Source organism: Erinaceus europaeus, chromosome 12, assembly GCF_950295315.1.
Source record: "Erinaceus europaeus chromosome 12, mEriEur2.1, whole genome shotgun sequence".
NCBI classification, from domain to species: domain Eukaryota; kingdom Metazoa; phylum Chordata; class Mammalia; order Eulipotyphla; family Erinaceidae; genus Erinaceus; species Erinaceus europaeus.
Genome location: NC_080173.1, coordinates 76,071,334 through 76,098,121, shown reverse-complemented (window position 1 = coordinate 76,098,121; position 26,788 = coordinate 76,071,334). Strand labels below are relative to the sequence as shown.

Sequence of the window (26,788 nt, the reverse complement as noted above, 5' to 3'; positions counted from 1 at the left end):
AACTATGGAAACATGGGTAAGACAATTATATATGAGGTGATGTCATATTTGCTAATTAATAAGATGTTTAGTGGTTAACTATTGGAATTTCAAGGTTCTGATGAACAAAAGCAATATTTCAAGGCATCTGCAAGAGTTCTAATGTGGGTTGGTGCAGTGGGGGAAATATTGGACTCTCAAGTGTGAGGTCCTGAGTTACATCCTTGGCATCACATGTGACAGTGATGTCTTGTTCTTTCTCTCTCTTTCTCATGAATAAATAAATAAATCTAAGAAGACAAGCCCATCCAAAAACATATGTGTACCCTTATGTTCATAGCAGCACAATTCGTAATAGTCCAAACCTGGAAACAATCCAGGCGCTCAACAACATATGAGTGGCTGAGAAAGCTGTGTTATATATACACAATGCAATACAACTCAGCTACTAAGAATAATGAATCCAGGGAGTTGGGCGGTAGCGTAGCAGGTTAAGCACATGTGGCGCAAAGCGCAAGGACCAGCGTAAGGATCCTGGTTTGATCCCCCAGCTCCCCACCTGCAGGGGAGTCGCTTCACAGGCGGTGAAGCAGGTCTGCAGTTGTCTATCTTTCTCTCCCCTTCTTTGTCTTCCCCTCCTCTCTCCATTTCTCTCTGTCCTATCTAACAACGACGACATCAATAACTACAACAACAATGAAAAGCAACAAGGGCAACAAAAGGGAAAAAAAAAAAGAACAATGAATCCATTTTCTTGAACTCATCTTGGCTGGAACTAGAAGGAATTATGTTAAGTAAGACCAGCCAGAAAGAGAAAGATTAGTATGGGATGATTCCACTCACAAACAGAAGTTGAGAAAGAAGACCAGAAAGGGAAATGCGAAGCAGAATTTGATTGAGTTTGGAGTACTACACCCAAGTAAGAAACTTGGCAAGAATGGTGTTATATAATATATAGTCCTACTAACTTATAGTCTTATAAACCACTATTTAATCAGTATGAAGGGTGAAGTAGATTGAATATCTTGAGCTTTTAATGCATAGACTTTAGTTTTGAGTATATATTCCTTCAACCTAAGCACTTAAGGTTTCAAATTAGTAAATGGACTGAATTTCAACACTGGGCTCAAATTGTTAATGCATTTTTAGCAATAACTTTTTCAGAAATATTAAATCACATATAATCAGACTAGGGAGAACAGAAGCAACCAGCTTGTCAGTATATAAGATATAGTTATTTGTAAATGATATAAGTCATGGTAAGGTCTTGTATGGAACCTCTAGGGCTTTGCTCATTTTCCTTCATGTTTCTTTTGATCCATACTACTAGATATTACATTTGCTGATCTCAACCCAATTATTGCAACCGGTGCCACCTCAACATGTTTCACTTCAGATTGTATCCAGAGATGCCAGGTCTAGTATGTCAACCCTCTAGCTCTAATACTCGGGTGAGACCTTTCCTAACCCGTAGGACTGCTAAATTCCATTCTAGGTGGCATACCTCCTAGCAGAATTATAAAACCTAGCTATAGACCAGAGCACATGAGATAAGGCACACATGTATGCATAAGTTAGGGGAAAATAAAATATACACCTTAAAGTAAAAGTGCACAGTAGTCTATAGTAACTCTATAAGTGCAACAAGCAAGTAGAAAGACCTAAAAAAGACAACACAAAGTACTTACTCAAATAGTTCTACTTGGACTTAGATACCCTCTTCACCTACTTCCTATTTCACTTCCCTCAGTCACTCTAAGCCTACCCCTGTCAGATAAAGTAAGGACTACAAGGGCTGGATAAGGGCAAGAGACCAGCACACTTTAATGATGGTCCTTTTGGTCATTACCAGGCCACCCCATCATCTGGGACCCTAGTCAAGGAATCTTAGGATTCCCACACAGATAAGATGAGCCTAGACTTCTAACAGATCCCTCTCTCCACCATCACTGGTCATCTCCATTAGGTACATCATAAACCCTCTTTTTTAAAAATTAAAAAATTTTTTTTTAAAAAAATTTTATTTATTTATTTATTCCCTTTTGTTGCCCTTGTTGTTTTATTGTTGTAGTTATTATTGTTGTTTTTGACGTCAGTGTTTTTGGATAGGACAGAAAGAAATGGAGAGAGGAGGGGAAGAGAAAGATAGACACCTGCTTCACCGCCTGTGAAGCGACCACCCTGCAGGTGGGGAGCCGGGGGTTCAAACCGGGATCCGTAAGCCAGTCCTTGTGCTTTGCACAATGTGTGCTTAACCCGCTCTGCTACTGCCTGACTCCCCATAAACCCTCTTGTGGGTCTCTACAGGACCTTGCCCTCAGTGTGGAACAACAATGGTAGAAACTGCCCCACTCGCCGAAGAGAGGCTGGGTCAACATACTCTGCTACTCGAGATAGACTGGTCCTGAAATGAGTGAAGCCTACAATGTTCCTAGAAATGATAGTGGATTGTGAGTTCAGACCAGTGGAAATGCAGAGGTTGCACAGGCTCATGTGCTAATTATGGATAGATACAGGTCTTAGGTTAGATCAATGAGGTTTACAGCTAGTGGTATTTATATATTTTCCCAATATTTGGGAGCTACTCTCTGCCCTGATAAGCTTTCTAGTTTTATTCCCAACTCTGACACCATCTTCATAGATAATGCTTTCAGCCCATCTGCATGTTAGCTATTTGGGTCAGGCAAAAATTAGTAAAGTTGTGGGCCCCTTGGAATATACCTAAAATAGACTTTCTAGCTTTTTCTAATGTGAAGACCCCAAACCTCTTCTGCTATATTCTTATCTTTAGGTTCCTAATTACTAAACTATTAGTTCTGCTTTATATCTTAATGCTTTTCAGACACCAAGTTGCAGGTGCTACTGTGACACCAACCTGACTTCCTTGGGCAGATGACCTTAACAGTGAGTCCTGGAACCTCACCTATCCAGAGCCCTGTCCCACTAGGGAAAAATAGAAACAGGCTGGTGGTATGGACTGAAATGTCAATGCCCATGTCCAGTGGAGAAGCAATTACAGAAGCCAGGTCTTCCACCTTCTGCACTCCATAAAGATCTTTGGTCCAGACTCCCAGAGGGATAAAGAATAGGAAAGCTTCTAATGGAGGGGATGGGATGTGAAACTTTGGTGATGGGAATTGTATGGAATTATACAATATTGTCAATCGTTATTAAATTACTAATAAAATATATTTAGAAAATCCAAGGAGAATGAGGAGAAGAAGAAGAGGAAGAAGAAGGAAGAAGAGGAGGAGGAGAAGAAACAGGTAGAGGGAGAGGAGGAGAAGAGAAGAAGGAACAGGAAAAAAAAGTGTAGAGTGAGTTTTGGGAGAGGGTGGCCATCCTCTCCAGGAAAAAAAAAAAAGGTGTCTACAAAGGAGACAATGGTTAGTACACACACACACACACACACACACACACACACACACACACACACACACACAAACACACTGCATCCCATAGCCTTTGCAGCAAACATCCAGTCAGATCACAGCCTCCATAGTACTGTTGGGGCCAACAGTTATAACTGAATTTTGCCCCCCCAACCAACCAATAAAAGTCAAATATGCTCCCTTAACCAGGAACAAGGTGTGCACTGTACAGCCTCTTCTAGTGAGCCCCTTCCAGCTTCCCCTGTCTACAGTCTCTGTCAGGGCACAGGAGTCTTCCCTTTTCTGCCCAAAGTCTTTGATGGCAGCCTGCTCTTATCCTGACCTCATCTGGATGACTTGTGTTTATTTCTGTCATTTAATATGAGTATGTGAATGACTGTTGTACCATGTTCTGCTCTTAGAAGCCAAGGGGGAAACAGTGGTTTTCTGAAAGTCAGAGAAAACATGAGTGGAAGAAAGAGCTCTACATCACCTTTGAGCTGAGGCCAGGCCTGCCAGTTTCTACTGTAGTGCAAACCAGTGGGCAGAGGCTGCAATCCCACAGTTCTCAGCTGCTGGAGCCTCACAAAAGCTCTGGGCCTCTCTGCTGGACCAGATCCAGAAAAATGTACTGCTGAAGATTCTATTTTCTCCGCCATTCTAAACCTTCACCTAGGAGTGCTGATAACAAGAACCTGACTGGGCAATCTGGGGACATAGTCCAAAATGGAGAAATTCTTCGGGGATGGCTCCTTTAATCTTATTCCTGGTCACACCAGAGCCCAGCAAACTGGAGTCCTGCTCCAGGCCATATTCAGGAACCACACCTCCCTGCTCTGATATTCCAACTTCAGAAGTGGGAACACCCCAGGCCTTCCTGGGGACAACAGGACTTTGGAACAAAAGTCAATTATGGAAAAGAATGCCAGGCATCAGACACAATGCCTGAGGCTAATTGTGTTTCCCCAGACCAGGAATCCCAGAGCAGAGGCAGAGGTCCAGGCCTTGTATGCTGAGCCCTAGGTCTGTGTGTTCTTACTTCATTTTAACCTGAGCCTCTTAGATGTGTGAGGCCTGGGTAAAGTCACCTGATTTTATGTGCTCTGGTGTGGATCTGAACCCACATTTATCTGGCTCCCGAATGCCTGTTCTGTTCTCTGAACTCTGCCTTCTTGCAGGAATTCTCAAAAGATAGAGGCTGTTCTGAGAAGTATGGTTCAAACTCCTGCACAGTGTTGATGATCACAGTGAATCATCTGAGTCCTGGCCTGTCTTTTGAGTTCAGGAGAAGCTGGCAGGAAACTGTTAGTTAAACAGATAGTAAAGGACACACGCTATGTGCTCAAATGAGCTCTTACAGTAAATATATGGATGGACTTCAACTAAGTTCTGTTCTAGCAAACACTGCCATTGGGAGATTGTTTTAACAGATGGGTTCACTGGGTTCTAAGAGGCATATGAGTTTTTTTAAATCTAACTTAATAGCTGCTTGAATCATGTATTTACACCTCTGTCTGTCTGTCGGGCAACCTGCTTTGGAAATATTCCCTCCACTGAGCTCCAGCAGGTTTTGTTTGTCTGTTTTCCCACATCTATATATGAAGACATGGTCCTCTAGAGGGAAAGCAACCTGGGGACAAAGCACCTATACTCTTCTTTGGTAACAGCTTAACAAACACCTCACTGAGGGAAGGGTTGGCTGATGGCTGGATGGGAATGAGGGTAGCTGGGGTAAGAGGCACCACCTGATGACTTGAGGCAGAGACCCCAGACCAAGTTCCAGTCTAGAATTCGCCTTTTTCTTTTTTCTTTCTTTTTTTTCCTCCAGGGTTATTGCTGGGCTCAGTGCCTGCACCATGAATCCACCGCTCCTGGAGGCCATTTTTTTCCCCTTTTGTTGCCCTTGTTGTGGTTATTATTATTACCATTGTTGATGTTGTTCGTTGTTGGATAGGACAGAGAGAAATGGAGAGAGGAGGGGAAGACAGAGAGGGGGAGAGAAAGATAGACACTTGCAGACCTGCTTCACCGCCTGTGAAGCGACTCCCCTGCAGGTGGGGAGCCGGGGGCTCAAACCGGGATCCTTACACCAGTCCTTGCACTTGGCGCCACATGCGCTTAACCCACTGCGCCACCGCCCGACCCCCTGAATTCGCCTTTTTCTACCTGGAACTTTGGACAAAATACTTTACCATTTTGGACCTTAATTTGCATGTATATAAGATAGAGGTAGCAATGGTAGTGCTGTCATAGTAACTAACAGGTTACTATGAAAAATAAACGGGGTAATGCTTTCAAGTGCTTGGTACAGCACCTAGCACATAGAAAATACTCAATAAATGTCAGCAATTGTTTTCTTCCCTTTTCCCCTTCCTTCCTTCTTTCCTTCCTTCCTTCCTTCCTTCCTTCCTTCCTTCTTTCCTTTCTTTTTTGTCTTCTGGCCACCATGTTATCACTGGAATGGAGTAACTACACAATAACTCTACTGTTCACTGTGGCCATTTGTTTTCTCTTTTTTCTTTTCTGATAGAGAAAAAGAGACACCTGCAGCACAGTTCCACCACTCATGAAACTTTGTCCTTGAACTCAGGTCATGAACCAGGTCCTCAGGCATAATGATGCCTGTAATCTGCCAGATGCACCACTGCTCTGTGCCAAATGTCAACAGCAGTTACATAGATGCAAATCAGAGCCTAGTGTGGGACTTTCTGCTCAGGAGCATGGAAGTGAGTTGGGGACATGCTACTGAGAACAGAGACTCAGGACAGGGCTCTCCTTGCTCACATTCTTTCCTTCTTTCTTTCTTCCTCTCTCTCTCTCTCTCTCTCTCTTTCCTTCCTTCTTTCTTTCATTTGACAAATGTTTGTTGAACATCAACTTCATGTGAGCACTGGGGATTTTTCATGGACAAAGTTTCTTGCCTTCATGTTATCTAGTTATTCTAGTGTTATCAGAGAATAAATAGAAAATAAACACTTCATTTCAGATAGTGAATGCCCTTTAAATACATTTTGTGATAAAAGAATCATTGGGGGAAGTCAGAGGTGGTTTTCTCTAAAGTAGTGGACCTAGCTAAAACCTAAGGAATGAAAAGGAGCCATATGGGATAAGAACATTCCAGGCAGGAAGATGAACAATTTGAGGAGCAGAAAGGAAGTGAGGCAGAGAAGCATGAACAGAGATGGGGAGGGGTGGGGAATGGAGACTGAAGAACCTATAAACCTATAAGAGGTCTAGCTTTGATGGGAAACCTGCATGGATTTTCAGGCAAGATAAGTACCTAATTAAAGATTTATGTTGCGGCCTGGAAGGTGGCACAGTGCCTAGGACTTGTAAGCATGAGCTCCTGAGTTGGATCCCTGGTGTAATATGTACCAGAGTGATGCTCTGGTCTCTCTCTCTCTCTCTCTCACTCACTCTCACTCTCCCTTCCCCCTTCTCATAAATAAACCATTTCTTGAGGGGCCTTGAGGTAGCTCACCCCATAGAATGCACACATTACCATGAAGGATTCACAGCCCCAGTCCCCCCGACCCCCACCCCAGTCACCATATTGGAGCATCTTTAGGGAGGAAACTTCACAAGTGGTAGGGCTGTGTTATGGTTCTTCTCTCTGTATCACTCCCTCTTGCCCTCTCATCTCTCTCTGTCTCTCTGTATCTAAAACAAAAAGAAAAAGTCAAAAGCCACTGGAAACAGTAGAGTTGAGCAGGCGTAAAGCTCTAGCAATAGCTGTGGTGGCAGAAAACAAAGCAAGACATCTTCAAAAGATAAAGATTGGGGGAGTCGGGCGGTAGCGCAGCGGGTTAAGCGTAAATGGTGTGAAGCAAGGACCGGCGTAAGGATCCCGGTTCAAGCCCCTGGCTCCCCACCTGCAGAGGAGTCACTTCATAGGTGGTGAAGCAGGTCTGCAGGTATCTATCTTTCTCTCCCCCTCTCTGTCTTCCCTTCCTCCCTCTATTTCTCTCTATCCTATCCAACAACGACAACATCAATAACTACAACAATAAAAAACAACAAGAGCAACAAAAAGGGAATTTAAAAAAAGAGATAAAGATTGGGCTGAGGGGGCCAGGCAGTGGTGCACTGGGTTAAGTGCACATAGTATGAAGCACAAGGATCTGGGTTCGAATCCCTGTCTCCCCACCTGCAGGAGGCGTTCCTTCACAGGCAGTGAAACAGGTCTGCAGGTGGCTATCTTTCTCTCTTCCTCTCTGTCTTCCCCTCCCCTTACAGTTTCTCTCTGTTCTATTCTATTAAAAAAAAAAAAAAAAAAAAAGACTGCCGGGAGCAGTAGATTCGTAGTGCCAACACTGAGCCCCAGTGATAACTCTGGAGGGGATGGGGGGAAGATTGGGCTGACAAAATAGTTCACTTGGGTAGTGCATTGCTTTGCCATGTGAGCAACTTAAGTGTGAGCCCAGCTTTCACCACATTGAAGGAAGGTTCAGTGTTGTGGTCTCTTTCACTTTCTCCCTCTGTCTCTCTGTCTCCATGTAAAATAAGTAAATAGATAAGTATTTATTATTTATTTTAATAAGACATAGACACAAAGAGGGGCCAGAGCACAGCCTAGCTCTGGTTTATGGAGGTATTGGCGATTGTACCTGAGACCTCAGAGCCTCAGACATGGGAAGTCTGTTGCACAATCTCCCTGTCTGATTATGTGTTTTGAAAAGACCATCCTAGTGGATGAGTGGTCTTGTGAGGGGTAGTGGCCTGGTTTGAGGTGGAGGCAGTGGGATATGACTGTTTTTAGAGCACTCTGGGGATGCTGAGTCTAGAAGGATTTGGTGGTACACGTGGAAATGAAGCAAAGATGGGCGTCGGAAAAGGCTCTTTGGCCAGGACGAGGAGGCGGCTACTACCTTTTGATGAGTAAAGCAGCTGGGAAAAGATGGACAGTCAGGGTTTTGTTTTGGAGCACTTGTAAACATCTGTGCTACCTGTGAAAAAAAGCTTCAACAGGAGGCTTCTTGTGCTAGATGGCTAACTCAAGTTTAGCGATTAGGTAGGAGGGGAGCAGTTCAAAGAATTTCTAGTTTAGGGATTAAATGCTGGATGGGAGATAAAACTGAAGAACACAGACGGGGTGGGGGGCCGGGTGGAGGAGTCTGGAAAAGTGACCTGCAGGCAGGAAAGTGAGCAGGACAAGATGTCACCAAAACCATAGCATTGCCAGGAGTTGAGCAGTTAGGGTCACTGCTCTGGGGTTCAGAAAGGTGAGCAGGGGCCAAGGGTTGGTAGCACAGAAGTTGTGTGGGACATGGAGAGAGTCTCAGAGACCGGACTTGCCCACAGAAAGTGGGTACCTGAGTGGTGTGGACTGGCTAGAGTGGGGAGTGGGGGCTTCTGCTGTGAGACAGCAGGGAAGGGAGGCACATGTGCAGGTTGTGTGGGAGCTTTGCTTCTTAAGACGGAAGCTGGTACAACATGCTAGTCTGTTAACAGCAAAGATGGGAAAACTGATGGTGGAAGAAAAAGAGAGATTACAGGAGCAAAGCTCTCCAGAGGGGCTGGTCTGTGGGGCCCCAGCCTCAGCAGGACTGGGTACAGTCAGGGTGGACATATAACACCCCCTCCCTCCAGCAGGCCTGGAGGCTACCTGTGCAGGCTGGGCCACGTTATGGAAGCTTGCCAGGTGATGCTTTCCTGGGGACACAGAACAGGAATCATAGACCCTGTCTGGCTTCCCAGCTTGACATATTTTCCACAGACAGTCTGAAAACCAATCTGAAAGAGCTCAGGCCCTGAGAGGCCACCAGTTTGGACCTGAGATAAAGATGACCCCAAAGTTTCAGCCTGGCCTTGTCACTCACTAAGTGTCAAGGGCCTGGGGACTGCGCCTCTATCTCCCCAGTCCCTCATTTCTTTTGTTGTTATTGTTGTCACTTGGTCTTCACCTCTCCAGGCTGGATTTTTTCCCCCCCCACATAGAAAACCTTTAAAACACTGAACAAAAGCCTGCCTCAGGTCCCTATCTGTGACACAGGGAAGAAAAGGCCTCCGTGGGCAGTTCTGGGAATGTGGGCTGGGCCAGGCTCAGGGTTCTGTCTCAGCCTCCAGCAAGCAGTGGGTGCAGAGAAGACAGAAGCCTCAGAGCCAGACCACACCCCCAGCCCTGCTGCTCCCTAGCTGTGGGGCCCTACTAGCTCCGTGGCCCATACTCTGAACCCTACACTAACTTTAGTAGGTTCGTAATGTTGTGCACATTTACTTACAGAGGGGTGGCCAAAGTGTATACTATTCAAGTTCCATAAGGCCAGGTCCTGCCCCAGGATTTGGGGTAACTGCCTTAGCCTCACTTTCCCCATCTTTAAAATAAGATTGCTAGACCCACTTTATAAGACGGGGGAGGGGGACCGAGTTAGGTGTGTAGTGGGAGCAGGTGTGACCCCTGCTGCTGGTGGGGAGGCAGGAGGCAGTACCTCCTCCTCCTCTCCCCCAGCGGACAATGTCTCAGGTCCCCACTGGCAGGATCCTCTTGTCCAGCTGCCACCTTCCTTTCAACAGGCTTGGTATTGGGGATCACAGTGAACTTCTCTCTGTGTCTACACGCTTAAGGGAACACGCTGCCCATGGCCAGCTTTTCCTACTCTGTCTCTAGCTCTCTCCAGCTGCAAGCCCTGCATAAGCCTCATTGAGTTCAGCCCAAGAATTGGGTCACACAACAGACAGGTCACCCCATCTACTTCTACCTGCAGCTACAGAAGTGGCTTCCTCTCTCTCCAAGCAGCAGATTTCATGTCCACCTACACAACTGGCATTGGGCTCCTGCTGCTGGGTACTATGAAAAAGCTCCTTGTGCCCTCTTCACCCTCAGTTCTCCAGCAGCCCAGAAGACTATGGCCCCACTTTCAGAGAAGGAAAGATGAGAAGGTGCTTAGGGTGCCCAGCCCTAGCCAGGGAGTTCCCTCCCCTGCACCCTTGGAGCTTATCTGTGCCCAGAATTCCGGGTCCTTACCTTGGTGGGGACGAGAATGGGCAGAGGCAGCAGGAGAATGGGCAGGAAGAGCACAATCAGGTAGGAGCGATAGGCCCATAGGCCCTGCCAGCAGGTGGCCATGGTGAGGGCTGTGGGAGCCACTGCCTGGGCTCCTGGGAACTGAAGGACAGGCAGTAGGTAGGCGGCTGGCCAGGGCAGGCTTATATAAAGCCGGGTGAGTGTTAACCATTGACCCACCCTGGCAATCAGAGTGTTTTTGGAGTCCAGGAGGTGAGAGTAAGGAGGAGGGACCTGCAGGAGGTGTAAAGATCAGGAAGGCTTGGCAAAGAAAGGGAGGAGAACAAAACCCTGAGGTAAAAGCCTCTGGGTTCTTTTGAGAAGTTAAGACCAGTATTAACTCCTCCTGTGACTAGAGACTGCTCAAGAGCCAACCCCATAACTCAGACTATTCCTTAGACCCTCGTCCTCTCTCTTTTCATTCTCAAAGCAGGGATCACAAGGGGAGCAGTTTATACAGGACCTTGGGTGGGGCATCCCTGCTTCCAAAAAAACCCTGCCCCCTAGGAGTTCCCTCAAGGCCTAGGGCGAGCCCTCCCCCCTCTTACAGTATTAAGGAAGTCACTCCAGTTTTAAGACCTGAGGATCTCTTATTTCACTGTGTGATGTTGGCCTCACCTCTCAGAATAGCCACTTCCTTGTTTCGTTGTAATATTTTCTTCTTATGAAGTCACATTTGATGCCCTATGGCATGTTGAACATTGGTGTGTGGTAGGTATTCAGGAAAGGGCAGTTGTGTTTGGTAATTTGTTTATTTACCAGGTCACTGCTCAACTCTGGCTTGTGGTGGTGCTGGGGATTGAACCTGGGACCTCAGAGCCTCAGGCTCTGGCACTACTGACAGTACCATCTCCCCAGCCCCATGTTTGGTTATTCCTGATCCCACCCCAACCCCCAGCCCGACTGTCATGGAAGACCAGCAAAGATTGTTTCATATTTTCTACTTTTCAACTATTATTTTATTAGTGATTTGATAGTGGTTTACAAGATTATAAAATTACATCATGGTTTACAAGACCATAAGTTCACATCATTTCACACCACAAAAAGTGTACCCACCACAAAAGTTCTGTGCCCCTTCCATTCACAACCACCATAGTTCTAACGAAATCTGGCAATTTGGATACTTTTATTTTATTTTATTTTTGTCAAGTCCATGTACAAATTTATACTCTACATGTGAGTCAAATCAGCCAGTAATTACCTTCACTGGTCTTTCACTTTTTTAAACAAAATTTTTAAATCACATCTATTTATTTACTGGATAGAGACAGTCAGAAATCAAGAGGGGAGAGGGTGATCAAGAGACAGGGAGTGGGAGTTGGGTGGTAGCGCAGCAGGTTAAGCTCACATGGTGTGAAGTACAAGGACTGGCGTTAAGGATCCCAGTTTGAGCCCCCGGCTCCTCACCTGCAGGGGAGTTGCTTCACAAGCAACTGAAGTAGGCCTGCAGGTGTCTGTCTTTATCTCCCCCTCTCTGTCTTCCCCTCCTTTCTCCATTTCTCTCTGTCCTATCCAATAACAACGACATCAATAATAACAACAACAACAACAAAAAGAGACAGGGAGACACCTGCAACACTACTTCACCACTCACAAAGCTTTCCCCAGCAGGTGGGGGCTAGAGGCTCTAACTCGGGTCCTTGCCCATCGTAACATGTGTGCTCAACCAGATGCACCACCCCCTGGCCCCTCTTTCACCTCTTTACTTCAATTATCTCATGTTTTGAAAGCATGTTTGCTCTCTTCATATATCTATTACCCTTCCATCAAACAACTATTGTCACTGTATAACTTCCTGTGTTCAGTGCTAAAAACAGAATTTTGCCAGTGCCAAAATGCTGCTGGCAATAGTTAGCATTCATTATATAGTACAAGCTGCTGTCTGCTGAAATAATAATCACTGCTCTGGGAGAAAAGGTGAATAAAGGAGTTTTTTTGTTGGTTTGTTTGTTTTTATAGCTAGAGCTTAGAGTCTGCATGTTACCAGCACTCCCTGTGGCCCCCCTCAGATAAAAGATGAGAGAAACAAAGAGTTGGAGAGACAGCACAGCACTGCTCTGCAACTTATAAAGTTTCCACTTTGTTAAGCTGCTCCCATATGGAGATCGGGGCCTCGGACTTAGGTTCTCACTCATGATTAAGTCCCCAAATAAAGGAATTTTGTTTGGGGAGTTAAAGATGAGGATTAGACCAGGGTGTAGTGCCAGAGAGAGAGAGACAATTCTGGTCAGTCACATTCAAGAAGAAAATGGTAAGCTCACATACTATTATATATCACATTGAGGGGCTGGGTAGTGGCACATCTGGTTAAGTACCATGTGCAAGGATCTGGGTTCGAGCCCCTGCTCCCCTCCTGCAGCGGGGACACTTCATGAGTGGTGAAGCAGGTGTCTCTGTCTCCCTCTCTATCTCCTACTCCTCTCTCAATTTTTCTCTGTCCTATGGAATAAAAATAGGAAAAAAAAAAAGAAGAAAAGAAAAGGAAAAAAAAAGGCCATCAGGAGCAGTAGATTTGTAATGCTGGCACCTAGCTCCAGCAATGACTCTGGTGACAGGAAGAAAATAAATAAAGAAAGAAAAAAAGAAAGGAAGGAAGGAAGGGAGAAAGGTCACATTGATTATTCTGTCACAAATATCTAATAATCTAACATCCTTAGGTGAAGAGTTAGGGGATAATATTGTATATATTTAGGAGGACCTAGTGGGGATTGTATTGTTATGTGGAAAACTGAGAACTGTTATGCATATACAAACTATTGTATTTACTGTTGCATTTAAAACATTAATCCCCCAATAAAGGAAAAAATACTTAGGAGGATGGTTATCTCTGGAGTGAGATGTACTCTAGATAAGAGAGATTAAGGAATGAGGCTCGGTAGTGGGGAAGTGGTGCAGCGGGTTAAGCACACATGGAGGAAAGCGCACGGGCCAGCATCAGGATCTGGGTTTGAGCTCGCAGCTCCCCACCTGCAGGGGGTTTGCTTCACAGGCATGAAGCAGGTCAGCAGGTGTCTGTATTTCTCTCCCAATCTCTGTCTTCTCTTCCTCTCTCTATTTCTCTCTGACCTATCCAACAACGATGACAGCAATAACAACAACGATGATAAACAACAAGGGCCACAAAAGGGGGGGGGAGAATGAGGCTCTAGGAGATAGCTCACCCAGTAGAGTACCCTTTTTTTCCTTCCACCAGGGTTGTTGCTGGGGCTCAGTTGCCAGCAGTAGCACTACAAATCCACTTCTCTCAATGGCCTTTTTTAATATTATTTTATTTATTTATTTATTTTCCCTTGTTGTTTTATTGTTGTAGTTTTTATTGTTGTTGTCGTTGTTGGATAGGACAGAGAGAAATGGAGAGAGGAGGGAAAGACAGAGAGGGGGAGAGAAAGATAGACACCTGAAGACCTGTTTCACCGCTTGTGAAGTGACTTTCCTGCAGGTGGGGAGCTGGGGGCTCGAACTGGGATCCTTACAACAATAAAGCAACAAGGGCAACAAAAGGGAATAAATAAATAAATTAATTAAAAATTATATAAAAAAAGAGTTCACTGGAAGTGGTGGACTTATGCAGGAGAGGAGCCTCAGCAACATCCTTGGTGACTGATGCCGGCCTAGCATGGGGGTGCCTCTTCCCGGTCAAGTATTCTCTGGGTTGGAGAGAACTCGACAGGAGCCATCCTGGGCTGCTACTCACTCAGCAACGCAAGGGAGATGACTCAGGAACCAAGATCGTGGTGGCAAGGCAATGCAATTCTTTATTGATCAGTGAGCCAAGGCTTTTAAAGGGCAGACCCAGAAGTGGCAAGTCAGAAATGGAAATGGCTAGGAAAGGGGTGAAGAAAGGCAAAAGGGGCTGGAAGGTAGAAACTTCCTTGGCAATTGTTGGGAGGTTTTAACTGGTAGGATTAATACTATCCAGCAGGCAGGAAGTGTCTTGAGGGTAGAAAGAAGATAGATCAAAGGAATGGAATGGGTGGGGATCTTTCAGGCAAAACAATGATTATGTAGATAGGCCATAGTGTCAGGAATGCAGGGTGCTTTGTGAGCCCTGCTTTGTGAGTTCAACCACATCCTCACAATTTCCCGACAACTGTGACCTGGGAGGTGATGCTGCAGGTGAAGCATTAGACTCTCAAGCAGGAGGTCCTGAGTTCAATCCCTGGCATTCTGCATGTGCCAGAATGATGATTGATTTCTCTCATTAATAAATAAAATAAAACAAGCAAGCCTTGGTAAACAAAGAGAGACAGGCAGAGAGAGAGACAGGGGTACTAGGACTAGGTCATAGAATCTATATCTTCTTAAAATTTTTGTTTGGTGTTATCTTTATTCATTTATTGGATAGAGATAGCCAGAAATCAAGAGGGAAGGGGGAGATAGAGAGGGAGAGGGACATAGATACACCTGCAATATTGCTTATCCACTCACAAAGCTTTTCCCCTGTAGGTAGGGACTGTGGGCTTGAGCCCAGGTCCTTGAGCATTGTAACATGTGTGCTCAACTAGATGCACCACAACCTGGCCCCAGAATCTTTATCTTAAAGGATATATGTATATGTATATATTGGACATAGGGGTCTGGGTCAACACTCTGTTGTTTATGTCAAGTCCACAGTCCTGTGGAAGTAGCACCGTGTGGGGGAATGGAATTAAGCTGTACTGAGTCTGAGGGTGGAGGTGTAAACCACACTGTATCCCTATGGCTGACTTGGGCTCTCCACAGCTACTCCTATGCCCAAGACAGCTAATTTCTGCTGTTTTTTTCCATGCTGATTATCAGACTATCTCATGACCCTGTGGAATCACACCATGATCTGGCATTACTAGTCTATTTTACAGGTAAGCAAACTGAGTTGCAAGAAAACAGTCAGAATTCACTGGTTTTATAAGTCCCCTGGTGTCTGGCAGCCCCCCCTGCTCTGATGCTGTGCTCTATTTACATAATCATTGTTTTGCCTGAGACTCACACTGCCTGCAGGGTATTGGTTAATCCCACTGGTTAGAACCTTCGCAACAGCTGCTATGGAAGCTTTCTACCTTTGCCCTCTTTTCATTTCTCCACCCCCTCTCCTAGCCATTTCCTTTTCCCACTTGCCACTTGCAGTTAAAGATATATATAAAGGTGTTGTCTCTGATCAATAAAGGCGTTGCATTGCGTTCCTGCTCTGCCACAAGTTACTGGTTCCTCTACTGCGCTGCTGAGTAAACAGCAGCCCAGGTTGGCTCTGGTTGAGTTCTCTCCAAACCAGAGAGCACGTGCCTGGGAAGAAACACCCTCACTCTAGCCCGGCACCCTGGGAAGGTCCAAGCCAATCTAGAGTTCTAGATAAAGGGAGAGCACAAGGAGAATCCAAGAATGACTCTTGGGAAGGTGGTGTCTGAACTAAGGCTTGAAAATTGAGTCTAGGGCTGAGGAGATAGCATAATAGTTATGCAAACTCACTTTCATGTCTGAGGTTTTGAGTTCCCAGGTTCAATCCCCAGCACCACCATTAAGCCAGAGCTCAGCAGTACTTTGGTAAGGAAGAGAGAGAGAGAGAGAGGAGAGGCGAACAGGGGGAACGAAGAAAGAGCAAAAGAAAGAAAGTTGAGTCAGGTTTTCCCACAGGAGAAAGAATCACATGCAGTAAATTAGTAAATAATTCAGCTGCCATCAGTTTTGCACAGCTGAGGTTCTTGATTTGATCCTTTGCACCCAACACAGCAGATGTTCTAATCTTTCTGTCTCTCTTTTCATATATATGTCCTTTTTTTTTTTTTTGCCTCCAGGGTTATTGCTGGGGCTCAGTGCCTGCACCATGAATCCACTGCTCCTGGAGGCTATTTTTCCCCCTTTTGTTGTCCTTGTTGTTGTTAACTTTGTTGTGGTTATTACTGTTGTTGATGATATTGTTCGTTGTTGGATAGGACAGAGAGAAATGGAGAGAGGAGGGGAAGACAGAGAGGGGGAGAGAAAGACAGACACCTGCAGACCTGCTTCACCACTTGTGAAGTGACTCCCCTGCAGGTGGGGAGCCGGGGGCTTGAACCGGGATCCTTATGCCAGTCCTTGCGCTTTGTGCCACATGTACTTAACCTGCTGCACTACCACCCAACCCCCTTATATATATATTCTTACACCTGGTTAATGCACATGTTACCACACACATTGACCTGGTTGAACCCAGGTCTCTACCTCCACCTCCACCCCTGGTCACCTACAGGGGAGAAGCTTCACAAGTGGGGAAGTACTGCTGCATGTATCTCGCCTTGTTCCCCCCCAATCTCCCCTTCCCCTCCTCTCAATTGTCTTCTGTCTCTTTCCAGTAAATAAATAAAACATTTTTTTAGAATTAAATAAAGTTTTTAAAAAGAATCACAAGTGGAAGGAAGGGCTAGCCAAGGCCTGGAGTGTGTGTGTGTGTGTGTGTGTGTGTGTGTGTGTTTGGAGGGACTGGGGACTGAGGGGTGGCTTGGAGTTGATAATGCCAATTGACTTTCTTGCTTTCTTGTCAGAGGTTTTTTTGTTTGTTTTTTGTTTTTGCCTCCAAGGTTATCATTGGGGCTTGGTGCCTGCACTACAAATCCACTGCTCCTGGAGGCTATTTTTCCCCCTTTTGTTGCCCTTGTTTATTGTTGTTGTTATTGTTATTGTTGTTATTGCATAGGGCAGAGAGAAACCAAGAAAGGAGGGGAAGACAGAGAGGGGGAGAGAAAGATAGACACCTGCAGACCTGCTTCACCACTTGTGAAGCGACTCCCCCTGTAGGTGGGGATCTGGGGACTTGAACCAGGATCCCTATGCTGATCTAGGCGCTTCATGCCATGTGCGCTTAACCAGCTGCACTACCGCCCAGCCCCCCCCCCCCCCACAGTGTTTTTATTGAGTATCAGAGTGTGGTGATCATTTTATATCCTTTTTGTGCCTTGGAGGCAGAGAAAGAGGTTGTGGGCAGTGTGTGTGTGTGTGTGTGTGTGTGTGTGTGTGTGTGTGTGTGTGTGTGTGTAATATATAAAAGAACTAGGCCAAAGAATCACCATCTTAAAGGATGTCTTTTTAAGGACATCTGCATCTGCAACAACATTCCATTGTTTATTTTTCCAAAGGAAGCAGCAGTGTGGAAGGTGTTAGAGTAATGCTGTAGTGAGAGTCTGGTGATAGGTGAGGAGATAAGAAGGTAAGGGATCAGGAAGAATGTTTCAGGAAGTAAACACTTTTCGTACAGGACAATATTGAGGAAGCATGGTGGAGTTTAGAGAACAGAAGAGGGGCCACTGGGTGGTGGCACACCTGGTTGAGCGCACATATTAGAATGTTCAAGGACACAGATTTGAGCCCCCGGTCCCTGCCTGCAGGGAGAAAGCTTTGTGAGTGGTGAAGCAGGGTGCAGCTGTCTCTCTGTCTCTCTCCCTCTTTATCACCCCCTTCTCTCAATTTCTGGCTGTCTCTATCAAATAAAGATAACAAATAAAAACTAGGGGCAGGGGGTGGAGGGTAGATAGCATAAAGGTTATGCAAAAAGATTCTCATGCCTGAGGCTCCAAAGTCCTAGGTTCAATCTCCTGTACCACCATAAGCCAGAGCTGAACAGTGCACCGGCAAAATAATAATAATAGTAATAATAATAATTTTAAAAAATAGGGGCAGGGGTAGATAGCATAATGGTCATGCAAAGAGACTTTCATCCCTGAGAACAAAAGGCTGGTGATCTGGGGAGGGGAGATGCAGGAGGGAGTAGCACAGCAGATAAAGAGCAGGACTTGTGAGCATGAGGTCTCAAGTTCAATCCCTGGCCCTGCACATGCCGGAGTGATGCTGTGGTTCTCTCATTAGTAAATAAAATAACTAGTAGGAACAAAAAAGCAGAAGATTCTGTGTAGTTGACTATGTTGAGTGAACACCCACATTTCTGTGGTGGCCTGGGCCATCAGCTGAGTCCCTCCTGGAGCTGGTGGTGTATGTATGTCTGTGTTGGGGACATCTCCAGGCTAGGCTGGGTGGAAAGCTACAGTAAGCAGGACAGACTGACTGTCTGGCACCCTCACAATGGGCTCTGGCCTCTCCACTCCCACACAGCCACCCTGCAACCTGCTCAGGGCCAGGTTAGCATGGAAGAAGCAGGAAGCATAGGGATAGACAAAGGGTTTCAGAAAACCCAGACAATACGTGATTCTGTTTCACTTAGAAGGAGGCCTCAGCCAGGGCCTGGAGGTTCTGGAAGAGCCACAAAGGAGCAGGGTTGTGTTTTCTGTAGAGAAACAATATCCAATACGTGTGTGATCAGTGTCCTGGTCTCCCCAGCTATTCACACCAACCTGGAGTGTGGGCTCAGAGCATTGAAATGACTTTCCTGAGGTCACATGGCTTGTTACTAATAGAGAGGGTCTGGAGACCTGCTCACAGTACAGTGCACACTGTAGCAGGTGCAAGAATCTGGGTTCAAGAATCTTTGGCCACCACATGCAAGTATCTACCCTGGGAAATCTTTGAAAGTGGCAGAGTAGTGTTGTAGTGTCTCTCCTTCTCTCTCCCTCTCCCTCTCTCTCACTCACCCTCTCTGGGGGAGGGAAGGACAGAAAAGCTCATTGGGAGTGGTAGACCCACAAAGGTGTGCAGCCCAGGCAAGACCCTGGTGGCACAAAACAAAACAAGGGGCCAGGCAGTGGCATACCGTGTGGAGCACACACATTACCAGGTTCAAGCCCTCATTCCCCACCTATAGGTGCTACAGGTGTCTCTCTTCTTCTCTCTCCTCCCCTCCTTTCTCAATTTATCTCTGTATCATCAATCAATCAGTCATTAAGGGGGCCAGGTGGTGGTGCACCTGTTTGAGCGCACACATTACAGTGCGCAAGGACCCGGGTTCAAGCCCCTGGTCCCCACCTGCAGGGGGAAAGCTTCACATGTGGTGAAGCAGGGCTACAGGTGTCTCTCTTTCTCCCTTTTTATCTCCCCACCCTTCTCAATTTCTGGCTGTCTCTATCCAATAAATAAAGATAATTTAAGAAAATTTAAAAATAAATAAATAAATTCTTAAAGTTAATGAAAACCACAAAACAACACAGAGAGAATCTAGATTGATATCTGAGATTGCACAGGCTCTTGGCCCAGCCTTCCATGCCCTGTGCCCCTTGGCATGAGACAAAGCTGTGTATTTCCAAATTATTCTTTTACTGAAACCTCTGACTCTACACTTACAGTCATAGGCTGTCGAGGCCCTTGCTAAGCTTCCTTGAGGATCATTATAGAGGTTATAGTATACACTTTTTAAATAAAGGCAACATCCCCAGGCCAACTGGGACACCAGCCATTAAGTTACAAAAACATTCCTACATCCTGGGTCCTGCTCTGCCAGGCTTTGTTCATTTCTCTGGTTTGCTCCACCTCTGTATCCCTCTGTGAATATTACAAATAGCTGGGTTTGTTTTTTTTCCCCCACGGCTTCTGATGGACTGTGAACAATTTGTGGCAGGTGCTGTAGCTGTCCTTCTTCATTCAGTCTTTGTTGGAACACTTCCTGTGATAGGTCTCTGCACTATTTAGGGTGGAGTCACAGCCAGGGACTCTTGCACTTTGACTCTTGTCCCTCTGACTCTTGTCCCTCCTGAAGAGAATAGCTGAGTGTCTTATGGGGAGAGGAGCTGGTCCCCACTTATCCTCAGAAGCTGGTAGCAGATAAACTGGAGATAAATATAGATAAGATAAGAGCCAGTTCTGGGGCTGGGATTCTAGATGGCTTCTAGGAATTCAAGGGGTCCTGAAACAACTGGAGTTGAGTGGGCGCCTTTAAGATCCCACCCCGAGGAACTCTAGAAAGGTGGAGGTGGGGGGGGGGGGCGTCGGGCGGTGGCGCAGTGGGTTAAGCGCATGTGGCGCAGTGGGTTAAGCGCATGTGGCGCAGTGGGTTAAGCGCATGTGGCGCAATGTGCAGGGACCGGCGTAAGGATCCCGGTTCAAGCCCCCGGCTCCCCACCTGCAGGGGAGTCGCTTCACAGGCGGTGAAGCAGGTCTGCAGGTGTCTATCTTTCTCTCCCCTTCTCTGTCTTCCCCTCCTCTCTCCATTTCTCTCTGTCCTATCCAACAACGAATTGCGTCAACAAGGGCAATAATAATAGCTACAACAAGGGCAACAAAAAGGGGGAAAAAAATGGCCTCCAGGAGCGGTGGATTCATGGTGCAGGCACCGAGCCCAGCAATAACCCTGGAGGAGGAAAAAAGAAAAAAAAAAAAAAAAAAGGTGGAGGTGGCAAGACACAGCAGGGAGCTTTTTTTTAAATTGACCTCCTTTTTTTTTTTTTTTATTGTGCACCTTTTTTTAATTGGCCTCCATGATTATCACTGGGGCTCTGTGCAGGTACTATGAATCTGCTGCTCCTAGAGGCCATCTTTTCCGTTTTACTGCATAGGGCAGAGAGAAACTGAGAGGGAAAGGAGAGACAGAGGAGAGAGAAAGACAGACACCTGCAGAGACCTGCTTCACTGCTTGTGAAACAAGCCTCCTGCAGGTGGAGAGTGAGGGCTTGAGTTCAGATCCTTGCACTTCATACTATGTCCACTTAAGTGGGTGCACCACTGTCCAGCCTCGGCTTTTCTTTTTTAAGATATGGCTTTGCTAGACTAAAAATATTTGAGATGGCCATCTAGCCCTCGGTTGAAGAAATGGGCAGGAATATTCTCAAGGACAAAGAAAGGACCACAGGACACAGAGCCAAGGGCCATGATTTCAAGGAACCCCCTGCTCAGCAAAAGAACAAAAGTTGGTGGTGTTGCCTCCCCAGTCCCAGAGGTGTCTCACATCGTGGCTGACTTACCCTAAGATGGGAGGAAGGACTGGAGGAAGAAGAGCAGGAAGAAGAGCTAAAATAAGAGCTGGAGGAAGAACTAGAGGAAGAACTAGAGGAAGAGCTGGAGGGGTTTCACGCTGAGTGTGGAGGGGCATCTTGCTTATAGTTCTGAGCATCCTGGCCCAGAAACTGACTCCCTGATTGTTTTCCTTGCTTTCTACTGTGTCTCCTCCTTAGGTCTTGAATATGTTCTTATACCCCTTTCACCCCACCAACTTTGAGAAGTGTTCACAAGGCATTCGAGGGGCTGGAGATATGGTTTGGTGTTGGACAGCAGGCCTTGCACCCATGAAGCCCTGGGTTTGAGTCCTGACACCATGCAAGGCAGAGCAGTGTACTGACCTCTCTCATTAAAAAAGGTGGCTGTGACTGGGGAGGTGGTTCAACTGGTAGAGTGTTAGGTTTGCATGCCTGAGACTTTTGGAATGGTGCTTTGGTTTTTCTCTCTCTCATGTAAAACGGTCTCTCTCGCATATATATATATTATATATATAATATATATATTTTATGTAATATATATTACATATATATTACATATATTACATATATATGTAATATATATGAGATATATATATATATATATATAACATAAAACTAAGATCTTTACAAGTGAGGTGGCACAGAAAGCTAGCTCACTTGGTAGGATGCCAGCCTTTGAAGATGCAAGGCCCTGAGCTCAAGCTCCAACACCACTACAGGAACACCTGTGACATGACATAGATGACATGACATGACATAGATGGTGGAGCAGTATCGTGGTATCTCATGAGTCTCATGAGCCTCTATTAAGTGTCCTAGTGGAGGCCTGTGACAACACTCACCACGGTACACTCCCTGCTTCTACCTGTGCGCACGTGTCCAGCCTATGGAACGAGCAGGGAAATCGTGCACATGCCAGATCCCACCATTGCAAAAATCCATCCCTTGCTTACTTCTCTTGCTTCAGCTCTTAGCTTTCTTTCCTTGACTCAAATGTTTTCAGATGTTTAGCTGGTTCTGCATTTCCACTCTAGGGAGGTGCCATGTTGGTGCTTCTTTGAGGGAAAGGTTCCTGGCCTTCCTCTTTTTTCTCCAGTCACTGGTAAATCTTGTTTGACTTCCAAGTCTCAGCCCAGGGACTCATGTCCCAGACTGGGCCAGAGCCTCTATTAAGTGTCCTGGTGGAGGCCTGTGACAACACTCACCACAATGCACTCCCTGCTTCTACCTGTACACACTTCTCTAGCCTGTGGATCCAGCTGATCATTACCTAATGTGCACTGAAGGAAGAAGTGGTTGGAATACCCAGAAGATGACTTATAAGCTTAATGTCAAAGAGCTTCCTTCCTGCTGCTCTGGAGCTGGTCCCTGAATCTTCACACAGGACAGGTGGGAGCAGGAGCACTGGTCAATGAGCAAGGCCATGAAGAGACTGGGTTTTCTCACCATTAAGATTTCAAATAGGGGATAGATAGTTTTTTTTTATTCAAAACTTGTCCTGATCATGTACTCTGGTGCTGTGACTGGGCAGGGACAAGGCTTGTTCTGACATTGAAAGGGACCTGAGACTTATTTAGATACAATTGGTCCCAGAAGCTTCTCACCATATTGTCAAGTGGCAAGCTTCTCTTTTCTTCTAAGTCTCCATGGAGGGAAAAATAAGGCAAAATATACATAACAAAATTGACCCTCTTAAGCATTTTTAAGTGTATACTCCAGTACTACTGTTAAATATCATTAGTGTTTTGCAGTGCCCTGCCCTTGTAATTCTATCACTCCTGGGTTGATTTTTTTTTTTTTTTTCAGTCTTTCCAGTTGAGATGGAGCAACAGAAAGAGAAAGAAAGCACACCACTGCTTCACCACCTCTGGAGTTTCCCCAGGTGCCATGATGCTCCCATTTGGTACTGGGGCTCAAACCTAGGGCTTCTCACAAGGAATGTGTCCTGTCAAGTGAGCTATGCCCTAACCCCTAATTGCATCTTTATACAATTAATTTCCCAGAACTGTTTTCATCTTACAAAACAATAACCCCTCATTTCTCCTTCACCCAGTCCTTAGCAACTTTCACTCTGCTTTCTGTTTCTATGAGTTTGACGACTTCAGGAATTTTTTAAATTAATTAATTTTTTTATCAGAGTACTGTTCAGCTCTAGTGTATGGTAGTGTGAGGGATTGAACCTAGAACCTTGTAGCCTCAGGTATGAAAGTCTTTTTGCATAACTACTATGCTATCTCCCATGCCCTCAGGTACTTCTTATAAGCAGAATCACAAAATCACAGGCATTATTTGCATTTTTTTCAGTTGTTATTTCACAGTACTTGCATACTTGAGGGTCCTGGCTTGATCCCTGGCACAGCATGTTCCAAAGTGATGTTCTTTGGTCTCTCTTTTTCTCTCTCTCATGTGAAACTCATTCTATATCATGAAATACGTAAAATAAATCTTAAATGATTTATGTTTTTATTTCTTGATAGTCTACACTGGGTAAGTACAGCTCTTTTCTAGGCTCCACTGAGTCTCAAGATCGTGAAACCAATGCTCTCCAGAGGTTCAGTTTTAGTGTCTAGGGGTTCAGTTCAGTGTCTTTATCTGAGAGGTCATTAGTAAGACTCTCTGTACTGTGACAGTGACAAAGTTTCTCTCTGTCAAATGTGCTGACCTTTGAAGGCTGGGAGACTGGCAGGGAAGCAAGGAAGCCTCTCTTTGTGGCAGTCTTTTTATAAAAGACCTTTCGCTGTTGGCAGCAGGATCTAATCAGATTGTCCTGGGTCGGGGAGTGGTGATAAGGCTGATGGAATCGGGCACAGTGTGTTTGGAGCACAGAACTTTTGAACTAGGAGAGCAATTGGAAGGTTGCCCAGGAGTGGGAGAGTCTTTTGCTAACAATCTTCCTTTCCTCAAAGCCCAGAAGCAACTTCCAAGAAGGAGTGAGCAGGGTCTGCTTCCAATCCGAGCTCTACCCCTCACCAACTGCTGAACCAACTCATGGAATTTCTGAATTGCAGTCATCTCATCTGTCAAATGAGCATCTGTCACCTGAGCATTGGGCTGCTCAGGAGGCGGTGCCATGGATAAGGCAATAGACTCTCAAACATGAAATCCCAAGTTCATTCCCTGGCATTGTATGTGCTGGAGTAATGCTTTGGTTCTTTCTTCTCTCTCATTAATTAATTAATTTATTTATTTTTAATTTATTTATCTAACACTTTGTGATGGCGACAGAGACACTGAAAAGAAAGGGAGGGAGTCTGGCGGTAGCGCAGTGGATTAAGCAAACGTGGCGCCAAGCGCAAGGACCGGTGTAGGAATCCAGGTTGGAGCCCCCGGCTCCCCACCTGCAGGGAAATTGCTTCACAAGTGGTGAAACAGGTTTGCAGGTGTCTATCTTTCTCTCCCTTTCTCTGTCTTCCCCTCCTCTCTCCATTTCTCTCTGTCCTATCCAGTGACAACGACATCAATAACAATAATAATTACAACAATAAAACAAGGGCAACAAAAGAAAATAAATAAATAAATATTTTAAAAGAAAAGAAAGGGGGAGACAGAGAGAAAGAGACACCTGCAGCACTGCTTCACTGTTTATAAAGCATTCCCTTTGTAGTTGGGGACCAGGGGCTTGAACCTGTGCATTGTAATATACATGTTCTACCTTGTATGCCATTGCCTGGCCTCAACATTTTTTTAAATAAAAGAACTTATGTTTTGAATATATATACTTAACTGCATGTTAATTACAATTCAATAACTTATTGGAAACTGACTACTCACTTTTGTGTTTAAAAATAAAAGGGGGGGGTCAGGCAGTAGCACAGCAGGTTAAATGCACATGGCACAAACCACAAGGACTGGCAAAAGGATCCTGGTTCAAGCCCCTGGATCCCCACCTGCAGGGGGGGGTCAATTCACAAGCGGTGAAGCAGGTCTGTAGGTGTCTATCTTTCTCTCTCTCTCTGTCTTCCCCTCCTCCATTTCTCTCTGTCCTATCCAACAACAATGACATAAACAACAACAATAATAATACCCACAACAACGATAAAACAATAAGGGCAACAAAAGGGGAAAAAATAGCCTCCAGGAGCATAGGATTCATAGCACAGGCACCAAGCCCCAGCAATAACCCTGTAGGCAAAAAAAGAAGGAGGAGGAGGAGGAGGAGGAGGAGGAGGAGGAGGAGGGGGAGGAGGAGGGGGAGGAGGAGGAGGAGAAAAACTATGGGAAGGTTTGATGTGGGGTTTATTGAGAGAGTATAAACCACACAGGAGATCCTGAGGCCAAGGTTAATTTCCTTGTAAGCCTCTGCTTCCTGTCTGGCTCTCAGACTTCCCCAGGTTTGAAATGAACCCTTCTGAGATAAGTATCTTCAGAAGCCACATGCTCCCAACCCCAAGGGGGCTGAAAAAAACTTCTGGAACATGTTGCCCACCAACTTTCCTGCCCCGTGAGAATTCTCCCCATTCTTTCAGACCAGATCACAACTGCTACCCTCACCTGCTGTTGTGACTTGCCCACACTATCCCTAGAGCCCCTTTGAGGGCATACCTCTGCCCTGGCTTCCTAGCACAAATAGTCCTTTTGGTGGTAACCTTTGTCCCCAGCTGGTATGTCCTCACTAGACTGTGGAAACAGTAGGAACTGATTCACTTTCCCTGGGATGATAGTTCAATCGGCAGCCTCGTGCACGTAACAGAATGAAGGTGTGAGAGACACTGGCCTCTAAGAGTCAGAATAACCCTCCACTACCAGGTGGACATCCTGGATTCCCTTACAAGGCATCTAGGCCAGGGGTTGTTCATTGCACTCAGGATGCGCTGCCCCTGTGATTTCTCCCAAGCGTGGGAAACTCTTCTGCATCACTTGCAGTAGCACTCCCCTAAAAAACAAAAAAGAAAGAGAGAAAGAGAGAAAAAAAGAGATAAGAAGAGAAAAGAAAAGAAGAGAAAGAAAAGAAAAGAAAATATCAAAGTATTATTGAGTTTGCAGCATGGGTCAAGTCCCTAACTTGTCCTCCTCTTTCTCTTCCCCCTCCTCCTCTTCCTCCTCCTCCTCTTTCTCCTTCTCCTCCTCCTCCTCCTTCTTCTTCTTTTCTATCTCCTCTCTCTCTCTCTCTTGCCTCTAGGGTTAACGCTGGATCTTGGTGCCTACTCATGAATCCACCAGTTCCAGCAGACTTATTCTTTCTTTATTGAATAGGACAGAGAAATTGAGAAAGAGGAGATAAATAGATACATAGATAGATAGACTTACATGGATTGGGAAGAGAAGCATAAAGGTTATACAAAGAAGACTTTCATGAGGGTTGGGTGGTAGCAAAGCAGGTAAGCAGGTTAATCGCATATGGCATGAAGTACAATGACAGGTGGAAGGATACCAGTTCGAGCTCCCAGCTCCCCACCTTCAGGGGAGTCGCTTCATAGGTGGTGAAGCAGGTCTGCAGGTGTCTATCTTTCTGTCCCCCTCTGTCTTCCTCTCCTCTCTCCATTTCTCTCTGTCCTATCCAACATCATCGATATCAGTAACAATAACTACAACAACAATAAAAAACAACAAGGCAACAAAAGGGAAAATAAATAAATATTTAAAAAAAAAGACTTACATGCCTGAGGCACCAAAGTTTTCAGGTTCAATAC

At 45.6% G+C, this 26,788-nt stretch overlaps 1 protein-coding gene across 2 annotated transcripts in view; it reads right to left on the bottom strand.

Moving 5' to 3' along the window:
- The window catches only part of SLC13A2 (solute carrier family 13 member 2), a 110,277-nt gene that overhangs the window by 23,449 nt on the left and 60,040 nt on the right, over positions 1 to 26,788 (bottom strand). The window contains exon 1 of one of the 2 annotated variants that reach the window (XM_007530736.3): positions 10,315 to 10,455. The exons of the other annotated variant lie outside the window; for it this stretch is intronic. Within the exon in view, the coding sequence (XP_007530798.1) occupies positions 10,315 to 10,416 (102 nt within the window). The 5' untranslated portion in view covers positions 10,417 to 10,455. Of the gene's footprint in view, positions 1 to 10,314; positions 10,456 to 26,788 lie in introns of those variants that run through there. 2 annotated transcript variants of the gene reach the window in all.